This window comes from Merops nubicus, unplaced genomic scaffold (genome assembly GCF_000691845.1).
Source record: "Merops nubicus isolate BGI_N331 unplaced genomic scaffold, ASM69184v1 scaffold9982, whole genome shotgun sequence".
NCBI classification, from domain to species: Eukaryota; Metazoa; Chordata; class Aves; order Coraciiformes; family Meropidae; genus Merops; species Merops nubicus.
Genome location: NW_008595620.1, coordinates 53,509 through 67,183, shown reverse-complemented (window position 1 = coordinate 67,183; position 13,675 = coordinate 53,509). Strand labels below are relative to the sequence as shown.

At 39.8% G+C, this 13,675-nt stretch overlaps 1 protein-coding gene across 1 annotated transcript in view; it reads left to right on the top strand.

The window, feature by feature from the left end:
- Nucleotides 1-13,675, top strand: part of EPB41L4B (erythrocyte membrane protein band 4.1 like 4B) — a gene marked incomplete at its 5' end in the record, with an annotated part of 102,817 nt that overhangs the window by 61,075 nt on the left and 28,067 nt on the right. Inside the window, 1 exon segment of the mRNA XM_008936117.1 lies at nt 11,433-11,537. Within this exon segment, the coding sequence (XP_008934365.1) occupies nt 11,433-11,537 (105 nt within the window).

Sequence of the window (13,675 nt, the reverse complement as noted above, 5' to 3'; positions counted from 1 at the left end):
GGCAACCTGGCTGCAAAGTTAATTTCACTGTGTTCTTTTACACACATCCAAGCTTATAAACTCATAAAAGCCACTTTGGAGTTCTCAATATGCAGCAGCCTGGTATATATTTGTCTAATATTTATTTTTAACTGGTTTACGTCAAGAGTTGTTTCCTCTACAGTCAGTTGTGCCAAATGAAATGGTATTGGTTTACTGCTTTGTGTCTGTGTCCTGGAGGTGCAAATATAGAAGTAATCAGTGCTCAGGGATAGACCAATTTTAACAGCCTACATTCAAAACTCAGAGAATAATACAAAATAAGTTTAGCATCTAACCGATTCTCTTTCTCCTTCAAGAGGATTCCCTTTCACAGGGGTCCCTTCCCACCCAAACCATTCTATGATTCTATGATTAACATATGCACCCTTGCAGACAGCCACAATGTCACCTATTTGCCAATAGCATCCTCTGTAACCTCTGTCTTGTGGACTCAAGTGGGCACGAATGAGCCTTTGCTAGGAACTGCATCTGAGTAGAGCCAAGGCTAGTTTATACTGGCCAGACGTGTCACCTGGGAGTTCTCGCTCTACTTTAGCTGAGAAATACACAAGTATCCTTTGTAAAAAAGCCCTCTCCATGGAATATATTTTTTATTCCTGCAAGTACCCATGCAGACGTTCCTGTAGACAAGACCTGTGTGAATGTTTGAGGAATGCTTGTTTGCTGAAATACCCTGCCAGTTGAAACCAGTATCTGTTACAGCTGTTTAACAATACTCCACTCTTCTTATGCAAGGGACATGAACTGCAAGGGAACTCCAAAGTGGCTTTTATGAGTTAGTAGCAGGGACAGTGACTTCATGTATTTGATTACTGATGACTTTACTAGCGAAATGCTGTTTTGTCCAAACTCGGGACATGGGGAAATGAGTTCAGGCTAGCTAGTAAGCAAACATATATGGTTTTGATCATTAACTGAATCATGAATTGTTCATCCAAATAGGGAAATAGAAGGTGAGAAAGGAGGGCAGTAATGCTTGTTTGATTAAAGGACTGTGCTCTCTTTGCTACCATTTTGTCTCTCATCCATTGCCACTCTGAAGATTACATTTCTAATGAATTAACTGCTTGGATGTGGCCTGTAATCCCCCTGAGCAATTATTTTAGCATCTGCCACGACAGACTCAATTTGGCTAACAATTGCTATAGCTCAGTGTAGAATTAGTTCTGGTTCAGCTAGTAATTACTCATATGTATGTGTGGTGTAGCCACTTTCGCTACGAGCTCCAGTCATTTTGCTGAGCGTGGCCTCAGAATAATGCTGTGCTTATGTAAAGTTGTCATGTGTCAGTCAGTTTATTCACCTCCTTGCTCTGTCTGTTGACAAACTGAAGATATTTCTATATCAAAGTCGTTTTAAATGTGAGGGGAAAACCCGACAGCTGAAGCTGAAATTGCAGTATTTAGTCAGCTTTCAGGAGTGGTAAGCTTGTGAAATTTGTTCTGTCATTTGGTGCACAGGCTGGAAGTACAAGGTTGTCTCCTAATTTTCTTGTTAATAGCTAACCTGTACACATCAGATTAAGCTGCAGGAGGATGTGGGGCCACAGAAGTGTAGAGCCCTCTCTCCTTCCTGCTTTTGGAGATCAGTGCTGTATGTTTCTATAGCTTTCCCTCCTCTGGATAGGATTTTTTTTTTCTCCCAGACTGCTTCAAGTGCTGATTCCCACATTTGGTGAGGAAAGAGCTGGTGACTCAATAACCCAATACGTGCTGCAGTGTCCTAGCTTACACTCTCTCTAATCCTCAGTTAAGACTGATACAGTGCACTATGAATTGGGACACAGTCATACATTCCCCTCGCTGCCCCTGCTGCTTTGCTGATAACCCCTGACAGAGCAGCAGATCTGGACAGTGGCATCAGGGGAAGTGGTGTGGTTACCTCAGCTGGATCCATCCAGGCTGCACACGACAGAGCTCTCAGCTGAACAAAGTCAAATGCCAGCAACAGGAGGGGAATTTCAAGAGCAGGTTAAGTAGGAGAGCCACGAGTTATCTTAATAAGACACAGGAGTCCTACCAAGAAGATTTAGATGAGTCTTTATTACATCTCTTTTGTAACAGACTTGAAGGCACACACATTTTCATCAGCACCCAAGTAATGTATACGGACAAGTACAAGCATTTTGGACAAGGCAGAACATAATCTTGGTTTATGGAAGAAATAATACTGGAAAATACGTGTTATGTATTTGTGTTATTTTACTTTTTTATACTGCTTGTGTCAAACCAAGAAGAGATACGGTTAGCTTGCAGTTACCACCTTACATAGTGAGGCGTGCATGTAGTAAAGGTGTTTGTGTAAACATTGGTCTAGTTTGGAATTTGCAGTGGCAGTCATTTTGCAATGATGTTTAACAGTACTTCTTTTGGGGTGTAGGGCCCAAGTCTGCAATGGAGAGACAGTGATCATGTGAGTCCTTTTCATGACCGAGAGTAATTCATCTTCCAATAGAGCTAGGAAAGACTTTCTAACAGAACATTTTCTTCTCTAGTGTCATAAGAGAAGGACTTAGCATGGTGCCAAGTAGGCCAGAAGGGTTTCTAAGGAAGTAACAGGGGTATTTCCCTGTTACCCTGTCTGTTAGAAACACCAGGTATCTGCCACAGTATCCAGATGGAAATTTGAAGGGAAAAGTGTTTAGGGAGAATTCACTGATTAGATATGTAATTTAATTTGGGTTTGAGATTACTTTGTGTTCTTATGCATAGTTTTGGTAAGGCTCTCATCACCTGCTTCCAACTGTGATTTTTTTGTTTTGATTCTTTTAGCCATGAAAGATCAGGATTCAGGCTGCCTGCCAGAACATTTGTATAATGAAGGAAGTAGGAAATATTGTAGGAAATATAAAAATGACAATTGTATTCACCTGGTTTCTTATCACCTCTGGTCATGCTCTCCTCTTGATCAGAGGCCAGGCCCATCCAGTGATTAGGGATGTGGAGGTTTTTCTCCTGCAGCATATCAAGTGAATGTGAATCACATAGTTGCCTCTTCACCTTTTTATAAATCTCACCCCTTCCTTACTAAAGGAATGGACTGCTAGAAAAATAACCTCTTGAGCTTTCTTTCCAGAAGTTTACCACCTAGTTGACAGCCTGCTTCATTTGTTACATGTAATATATGGCTAACCACAGAACCCCATCAAGAGAATTCCTTCTGTTATTCATCTCCTTATTCAAACCTTTGTCAAACAGAAGCACCATCTTTACAACTTCTCCAGTGACTATACACAAACTCCTCCTGAAAAACTCTTTGAAGTGTCTGATTTCTGTCTCTCTGTGGCCACCTGGGTATGCCTATAGTGTGTATGTGTGTGCACGTGCACACAGATTCACACACACAGAGTCTGACTGTATTTAGCACAAAAGTCTACGTGCTTTTTATTTCGTTCTCTTCTTCAAATATGTCTGAATGTAAGATCTGGTACAACATGGCTGCAGTGGCTTCAGGAATTCCAGTGAGCTAAGAATTAGACCAAAATAGTCAAGATGTCAAGAACTGCTAATGCTTTGGAACCGGGCAAAATACTGGCTGTCCTTGGGCACAGCCTGTTTGCCAGATCAAACTTTCATCTTGGGACTAGTCAGACAGTGGAAAAGTTGGCATAAATGCCTAAAGTTAAACAATGTTTGGTTAGCAACTGAAGTAAAATTTGTAAGACAGGAATTACCTGGCAACAGGATTTACTGATAATGTACTTTTTGCCTCATGATCACTTGGCGCTCAGGAAAGTTTAGACGTGATACATCTGACTCAGGTGATCTGGCTGAAGGTCTTCAAGAGCTGATATATGTAAACAGTGACACACCTTCTTCATCTGCTAAATGTTAGGCTTAATTTTGTGAGTAGCTGTTTACTGTTATACATACAAGACAGTACAGATGTTAAAATAGATGCACTCTTTTGAGGCTATGTTTTGGAAAATTGGAATAGTAAGTGACATTGTTTCTGAAAAATTTTAATCATTTTTCATAGAATTATAAGCCTGTTGATTGGAAAGGACTTCTGGAGGTCATCTAGTCCAGCTTCCTGCTCAAAGCAGGACTGTCACCAACACTAGATCACATCAGCCATCTAGCTGAATTTTTAATACCTCTAAGGATGGAGATTATGCAGCCTCTTAAGAAAAATACTGATCAAATATATAAACACAAGTTCCTGCATTTCTGGGGCAGGTGCCCAAATATGTTCAGTCAAGAGCCCTCTTCAGCTGAAGCCTTCAAGTTGGCTGGTCAATTATTACTATTCGTGTCACTGTTGCCACTTGCTGTTGTGCACCATGTGGTGCATTTGGGAACTGCAATATTTATTTTCCCTTATAACATGCTTTTGGATTGCTACCAGCTTTGGCATGCTTTACATCCCACATGGCTCAGGATTTGTCTGCAGATTTCTTTCTGTTTAGACCAACTGCTGCATCACCCTTTGTTGATCCTTGTTATCCAAATTATCTCATCTTTCATAGGATTGCAAATAGCAATATTCTTCTTATGTGGGAGTAGGTATAAGCACCAGCTGGTGCTTTGTGCATTCATTTATTCTAATTTTCTTTGTAAATCTTACCATCCAAAACTAAATTACGCTATTACATTAAGACTAATTACATTAGGAGCTGCTCGACACGTAACGTAAAATTAAATGTTATCTCACGGAGCTTGATGATGCTGCAGACCAGAAAAGAAGAGTGGAAAATATTAAAATATATCAAGTTATACAGGGTACAGATGAATCAGGAGAAGTAATCACAGGCACTGCTCTGAATGCTCAATGAAGAGTAAGCTTTGCTCATACAGATGCTCAGAATGTAATTCCCTTGCTGTGGTTCCTGCATCTGATGTACACTAGGCTTTGAGTTTGGCTGCCTTTCAATTTATGTAAATATGTCCTACACCTTTTCTGACCAAAGTGATGATACTTCCTAAATAGAACTTTTGTGTATCATCAAGGGAAGAGTTTCACTCAAACTAATGCCTGTGTTCTTGTGCTGTTCCCCTTCCTTTCTCATCTGCACAGATTATATTAACATTTGAATTACTATCTCTTGGTATCTGACCTAAGGTCCTGCTGATGTACCTGGTGCAGTGTGAATCTGAACCAGTTTTTTCTCTGCAAGTGCTCTCAGGATATGACCATCAAAACAAGGTCCAAAGCATACTGATGTCTGGCTAACCTGTGTACATTTTGGATCTGAAACTAACACCTCAATATCTGTTTATACACTTCCAGTGAATGTCAGGGTAGCTTTCCAACAGCATGTAGGTATGTGAACAGGAAGTTCATTCTGGCTTATCCAACAATATGTACTCTGCAGACTGACTGTTTCTGTCAGTGGCACTCACCTGGGACTCTTTGGAACCATAATGCAAGACTTTAAAAAAAAAAAACAAACTAACCAACTTTCCTTTTTTTGTAGCAAAGCAAAGCTAGGGTTCTGGGATGGTAGTAGTATTCTCCGAGAAGTGGAATTTGTTCTACAACTGCTTATCAAGTGCTCAGGACTTCAAAGTGCATACACTGATTTTTATTTAGAAATTGCAATTGATAGAGATGGCGACGGCCCACAAAGCTCTCTTGGACACTGTATCGAATAGCAGTTCTTAAAATGACTGCAAACTGTCACCAGATCGTCAGGTCTGGGGCCTTAACCATGGACAGTTTCTAGGTAGATAGATAGTTTCTAAGCATCACAGAGCTGAAGTTTTAGAGCAGTCACCCAGTAAGAGCTGTGGTAGGAGATGTCCATGTTGGCATTTGGAGGCTAAGAATAGGCATCTTACTTGGATGATTATGGACAGCTTGTTTCCTGATGTCCAAGGCTTGAGTTTCTCAGAAAAACAGATATATATAAAAAAGAATTTTTAGGCAGGTCAGAATTGAAGCTGATAAAAAAATTATATGCTTTGTTTTACCTGACATGAGCTTCAATGAATCCAAGCAGGTTGTGCTTTCTTAGAATCAGAATGGACTTAGCTCTATGATGCAGAGTCTAAAAAATAACATTTACTATCTCTTTCTAAATGTATTATGAAATATTCTAGGAAAACAAGAAAATCTTACCTCTGTCAGCTTCTTCATGACAAATATTAATTGATTTTAAAAAGATGCTTTTTCACTCAATCTTCATCCTAAGAAATAAAAAATATCAATTCTCCAACTGAAAAATTTCAATCAGTGTTTCCAAAACCAGCCTGGTCTAATGGAAGCCATCCCTTCTCATGGCAAGGGGATTGGAACTGTATGGTCTTTAGGGTCCCTTCCAACCCAAACTATTCTATGATTCTATGAAATACAGATCAGCCAGGCCTCAATCCAGTGGACAGGTTGATGGATCTGTTACTCTGGCTTTTTACAGACACCTTACCCAGTAATTTCTGCATCAAAGTCATAACTTCAAGCTGAACTCTTGCATAAAATCTTTGCATGCCAGTTTGCATTAAAGATTGCAGATAGATAGGACAGCTAGGTATGTTCTTTGACTTCATACGAAGTATTAAAGACCTCTTTGACCTGTTGCCTGAAGTCAGATGCTGATGAATTGTTGGTGATTGTATTCTTATTCTCCAAACTACAGAGAAAGGAGCAGTACTCACACCTTTCAGATGAGGTTAAGCTGATGAAATACCCAACTCAAGGTGCATTTCTTTGGCCGTATCCCTCAAACTGTGCCTAGACTCTTTAGAAACCACAATATGTATAATGACTGTCCTGGTTCCTGTACAGAGTGGTAGGATCTGTAGCTCAATTTGATCTTAGATACTGGGCATTGACCTCTAGCATTACCCTGAGCTGGGGGAAAAGAACAGTTTCTGTATCATCATTATCTATCCATGGAATGACAGGAGCATCACATTTTTGTCTAGAGTGCAGATACATTTTCATTATAAGGACAAGGGAGGAGAGGGAATGTTTTCTCTTAAAAGAAACAGAACTCAAGTGAGGAGGATAAGGAAAGTCCACAAGCTATTTTTCAATTAGGCTGCTGCTCTGTAGCGAAACCTGTTCTACATCTCGAGGAAAAAAGAAAAAAAAAAAAAAACAAAAACAAAAACATGCACACACACAAAAAAAACCCAAAATCTTTATTCAGAAAGTCTGATGTTTGTGATAGCTTTCAAATGTCCAAATAATGTTTTGGAGAGCTAACCTTCCTTCTGAGGAAAGCTACCTTATCAGAGTGAAAAAAAGATATTGTTTCTTAACTTCAGATGGCCATCTGAAATGTGTGAAACCCTTAGAGCACAGACTTAGAAAAGACTTGCACGTTTGTGTGTTTTCTTAGCTTGTTAGGCTCTATTTTGTGATGCACGAGAGAATGCATTTATCAGATAGTTTCCCTCTTCTTTCCATTCTTTCTTGCTTTCTATTCCCAATATTTCACTACCCTATTCCCACCCGAAGAGAGTTCTGGAGCCAAAAATCAGCTAGTGGTGCTTTGTTTGGTTGGTTTTGGTGGTGGTTTTTTTTTTTTTTTTTTTCACGAGTCAGAACCTGAAGACAGGTCAACCTTCATGCAGATGGCTGTATCCTTGTAAATCATGAGGCTTTTAGCCTCTACCTTTTGGCCATAGTATGGGAGGATGGAAGGAGAGAGATTGTTCCAGTAGGCAAAACAAGCACAAACAGAAGCAAAGAGGATAAAACCTGTTAAAGACAAACACAGAAAGTGGGTTCCCCAGCAGATTTGGTGGTTTTAAAATTCTGGATCCTCCAGGGGAAGAGAAGTTATTTTATCCCTTTAAGTTTTTTAGGTGCACAATCATTTGCTCCCACACAGCCCATTTGGCACGTTTCAAACAAGTCAGAAGTGTGTCCAGAGCCAGCTTAGCAGGGGTGGAGGAAGGCATGGCAGTCTGTGGAAGCCACAGTACACGGAGGGGTGGTGCAGGCAGCAGCACAGCCCCAGCCCTGCGGAACAGCCTCCCCATTACAGCTGAGCCAGGGTGGGGTGGGACACCCGGAGTTGCTCAGCACGAGCACCTACATCGTGTCCCCAGGGAAGATTCAAGCTAAAATAGTGGACGTCTGAGGCCACTCAAAATATTCCACAGTGAGTGTTTTTTCGTAAGCAGTTGTGGTTTCAGGAGCCCTGTTGGCTGCTACTCTGAGAACAATACAAATTTCCCGGGTTTGGGGAGAGTGTCTCTCTAGGACTTGTTTGTGTTTCTGTGCAGGCTTGTGGACTGGGCTGAAGCTGGTTCAGCGGAGTGTGCTGGCTGCTGCTCGGGAGCATGCTGGGGCTCTCCGTGCACAGGCAGCTCCTGATAACCTGCCACTGCATGCTGACATTCATCGTTGTTATTGTCATTCTCACCAGGAAGTGACAGATTTTTATGTAAGCTGCCAGGTCATTAAGTAACTCTGTCGTGGTTCAGTACCTTCACTTTTACACTGTAGTGCTTGGATACAGGAAAAAGGTTGCTTATGAATCAATGACATTGAAACAAAGCCTTATAAAGAAACTGTACTGCAGGTTGGGGTTTGGTGTTGGTGTTTTTTTTGGGCTTTGGTTTTGGGGTTTATTTTTGATTCCAAGTCATGCTGACCCTGCAACACTTCAGGGTTTTGCTCAGGCTATATAAGACTATAGCTAGGTAGTTTCTGTAGCTATGTAGTTTATATGGGACTATAAACTACAAATGGTGGTATCTACACATAATGACTCTATTTAAATAGCCAAAATAATTACAAGGCTTCTCTTCAAGAATGATATCTTTCCATATAAGATAATACATTCTGACTGTAGAATTCAAATGATAACAATAGAAGCTATTCTGCTTTATAGCTGACTCTTTTTCAGGAAAATCAATGAGATGTCTTATAAGAGTTTGTGTGATATTAGAAGCCTTCCATTTTTAAAACAGAGATCAGGATCTGAGTTATCAAGCTGAGCAGTTCTTGCATCTGGTTGCTGATGTGAGAGTAGCATAGCAATAGTTTTGGGCATGTTCAGACTGAGGAAGAGTGCTTGGACATGAAACAGGAGCTGTCATGGATTTTTTAGGCTGATGTGGAAAGAGCTAACCTAGCAAGGTTTAATGAGGGAAAAAGAAAACAGCTTTGCAGTTGGTAGGACTAGGTTAACTTTTCATCTTGTGCTTATGGTAGACTGGATTCAGTCAGTCTCTCTGGGTAGAAGCATTGCCAATACGTCTTTTCATTCAGTGATAGCTTCAGTCTACACTCAAGCTAACCTGCAGCTTCTCGAAATGTGCAATTAAATGGTGCTTGTCTCTCCCAGAGGCCTAATAAATATCAGGAAAAAGATAATCACTGCATCCAGCCTCAAAAATTATGGCAAAATTCTATAATAAAGGGTAAGAAATTTTTGCTCTTAGAACTGTATTGCTTTTGCAAAATAAGTGAGTGAGGCACTGTACTGGCATGACACAAAATACAAGTAAAGTTTATCTGAGCACTTACAGTCACTGGAATAGGAGTAGGTGTTTCTAGTGTTACTGTATCTTGGCTTCATTTTTTTTATTGTTCACCTGAAAGTCTGCAGCATTCAAAGGGAGATAAGAAGTTTTTAATCTATTTGTTTGATTAGAGAGTAGGTTTTATTTTATCTTCAAACATTTTTAATGACAGCTGAGTAAATTTTTTTCATTTCAGAACGTGAATTAAAAATCACTTTAGGTGAATTGAACTGGTTGTCAAAAGCTACCTTTGGTTGAGCAGAAGTTGTCTAAGAAAATAACAGCAGTCATCCACTCTCAAGCTTGACTTGATAAAATTATATTGGGGGCTTCCATGATGACGTTGATTCACAGATTTCCAAATCAGACATACTGATCCAAGATTAAAACAAGACAGTTTGGGTTGTTTTTTGGTGTTTTTTTTTGTTTTCTCTTATCCTCCCCTTATTTGCCTAACAAACTCAGCAAAAGGTCTGAAAAGCTGACTGGATTCTTCTGCATTATTCTCATTGTGAATCTGAGATATAAATGACTGATCCTGGAACTGGAATTTGGGAAGGGGCAAGATATGAATTTTGCTGCTATCTGTACTGACTTCTTGAAATTAATAGGATCAAAAGGAGGAAAAAAAAGTGTCACAAGTTATTGCATGAGAAGTGGAACTAGTAAAGTCAAGTTTATGATTTATGTATGGCCTTTATACTCTTATACTTCCCATTGCTCTATCTTCTTCTCTGTGACCTCCAAAAAGACTGAAAAACATAGGAAAACTGGAGATATAATCTGAAGACTGTTGCATCCCAGTAAGTTCTGTTGTAGCTGGACAGGAGGTTGAGAAGTTATCCAAAAGAGTTAATGAAGCTTAGAACTCAAGGCCATCAGAGAGAACTGCAATTGCGAAGACTAAATATGCTTATCTTATGGCTTTAGACAGCTAATACAGTGCAAGTAGACTTGAAAAATTCAACCCAAATTCATTGTATTAGAGACAGTATTGTGCCACTTCTGCAAGTTGTGGAATGTACATGAGCATGAGCAGTCCCACCAGTGATCAGCAGGGCTGCTTGAGTACTAACTTAGTATCTAACTTCAGATTAGAAGAGAGAATTCCATTGCTCTAGTTATTAACGTTCATTTAATGTTTGGCATTTTTATTATGTTTATAGCATTTATAATACCCATATGGTGCATTTAATCATAACGTGTTGCTTCAATTAAAAGTAGCATTTAAGATGATTCATGTGTTTTCATGCCACTCAGGCTCACAGTTGAAGGGGTTTCCTCCCAGGGTCATGAAGATCTTGTATTTAGTGATTACGCTATTTGTATAAAGCCTTAGTTAACTCTACTGATAAATGGTTAAGGAGAAGATCCTTTTATGTGGGTGTCCTCGTTCCCATCTCTAGCCTTTGCTGGAGCTCCACAGGTGTATTTCACACTCATGAGCATCTGAAACATGTCTGAGTTTTGTTTTCTTTCTAGCAAGTATCCTTTTCTTAGGTCCAATCCGATAGCTCGTTTCCCTTGAGCTGCTCTTTCAAGTGCAGAAGGATAATGTTTAATTTCAGGTAAAAACTATTTTAAACCAGAACAGATTTCACAATTAATAAAATAAGTTTTGTTGAGGGTGTTTTTTGTAAAAATATTTCTGACATGACTAAATCACAGGGCTGTTATTAAAATATTGTATTTTGGAAACAGTGACATTTCCACATGCTCTCGTACATAGGCTCTGTGTTTGTAATCTGTTGCTGCGTTTATAAATGGTATGTATGCACAGGAGGGTGAGTTCACACATCCTTTTCTGTTCATGCACACTGGCCTGTGAACTATAAATGGAATGGAAGGATGAACTTCAATGGGCACTTGCCACTTTGCAAGATAAATATGTGTTGAGTTAGAAATTTCTTGATATGCCTGGAATAGTTTAAGCAAGGACTGTGCCACATGTATTTTTCTTGTTATTTTTAGAAGTCCAGCTCCAGTGAGACCTGAAACTACATCATCAACTGGCCCTACAGAAAAGCAGGAGATTAAAGTTTCTCGTGTGAGGAAGTTAACGAGGCAGTACAGTTTGTGAGTAACTTACAGAATTATCTTTATGTTTTTGCCTACTGCAGCTGAAAATGAAGGGGGATGCTAATTATTACTCTAGCTATGCATTCTGAAAGGCATGAGTGCAATTACATGATAATGATCTTATACTGATAGTGTTCCTTTCATCACTGAGAATCTTCAAGCTTTTAATGCAAATTGAATTTGCTGTCCCTATGCTGTCCCTCAGAATTGCAGGCTCTCTGCCTTTTTCTGGGCTTATATGTTAGGGACTAAAAGCCTCTTTTCCACATGAAATGTCAAAGACCTGGTGTGAGCTGGAGCAAGCTGCTCTACCAGCTTCATTACAGCCTCATTTACAAACGGAGGAAAACAGTTAGTTTTTGGGTGATCAAACTGTGCCATCAGCCATTTCCTCTCGGAAAGCACACCTCCTTTCTCTCCTTCTCTCTGTGATTTTGTTACATGCAGAAATTGCTGAGGCTGCTACACCTACAGCCAGCATAGTTAAGTCTCTTAGTCCTGGCAAGAGTGACCCATGCCTATGTGGCTTTGGCGTCCCATGTATACATAATTCATCCAATCTGAGAGTCTCTGGAGATGACGTACTGAAAAGACATGGAAATTACTTTGTTGAGTTGTCCTTCATGTGAAAGGACAGACAAGGCCACCAGAAAGTAGAGGGGGGAAGGAGCAATGTCAGCACAAACTTATTAATACAAGAACACCAGTGCCATAATGAATAAAAAAAAATATGTATGCTTTCTCCATGGAATGGCAACTGTTAGTCCCTCCAGCAATTTAATCTTCTGATGTCAGTTACTAAGTATATAGCAACAAAAGCAAAAGTTTTCCTTCCCCCTATAAGGATTCTAATAAATATCAATATATATTTCTTTTCTGTCTCACAATTAATTAAGAATACTGACTTCTGTTACAGAAAAATGTAGCAATCTACATCACCCATGCTGAAAAATTATTTAGGAGAATAAATAGAAGAATGAATCAAATTGAAACTAGGAGGAAAATGAGCAATTAGCCAAATTGATATTTGTCCAAGAGACCAAAGCTGACATATGGGAGCACACAGTCACAGCTCAGTCAGCAGGCCACACAACACACCCTCTTTTACTATGATACATCAGCCAGTACTGTTTGAAAATGAGACAGGAGAGGGGAATTGACAAGTCAAGCTGAGAAGATGACCCAGCTTCCCTTGCTGCTTGCTAATCCTGAAGGTAATGTGTGACAGCGAACTTGGCAGCATTTGGTGGGAGCAGTTTCCCAAGGCCTGAGTGAAGCCTGCTCACTCACCCTGCACAGCATAGCTCAGGCAGCAGTGTGCTGTTCTCAAACCAGACACTACTTCTACTGCCTCTTTTTCTACAAGCCACGGAAAGGAAATCTACATTTTCCAAGATCTATTTCATTTTTCAGATTTTTATATAATGTCAGGAGTTGTAGGTAGCAGTCAGCAAAGGAAAAGGCTGTCACACTGAGAGGACCAATTATTTGATGCTCTTCATATGGCAGGTAATGAACAGGATGATCCTATGGTTTGAGCACACTCATGTGTAAGGACAGACAAGAAATTCATGTCCTATTGCAGGTATAGTCACAGGTTTTGTACACACACTTGGAAAACTTTTTGTTTTAAGATTTAACCTAAACAGGTTGTTAAACTTGGTCCTCAAACACAGCAGCATGTCATACAAAGAGAACAGGGTTGTGCTTTTCAAGACAATTTTGATGTAAAGGATACCCTGGTTATGTATGCAGAAGCACAAAAATTCCCATGGGACCATCAAAGTAAGGTAGTAGGATGTGTAGGTGTTGGAGACAGCAAGGCTAGTGAGAAATCAGTTTTTAAGAATATGGATGAAAACACTTACTCTAGGGTAGGTTAGGCCTGGAAAGGGTGTGTTTACCAATAAATAGAAGATGACAGCCAAAGGAGAGGTGTAGGCAATAGGACATACAGTAATGAATATAGTTACCTCAAGGGATCATCCCTGAAGTAATAGCAGAAAGAGCTATTAGTAGATGAATCTTGCCTGAGAAAGTATTTAGCTAACCCATTGTTAAAGAGCAAAGAGGAAATATTTGGGCTAGAGGCTCAGCACCTCCTTTTTCTGTACCTGAACTGTCAGCCAGTCCTC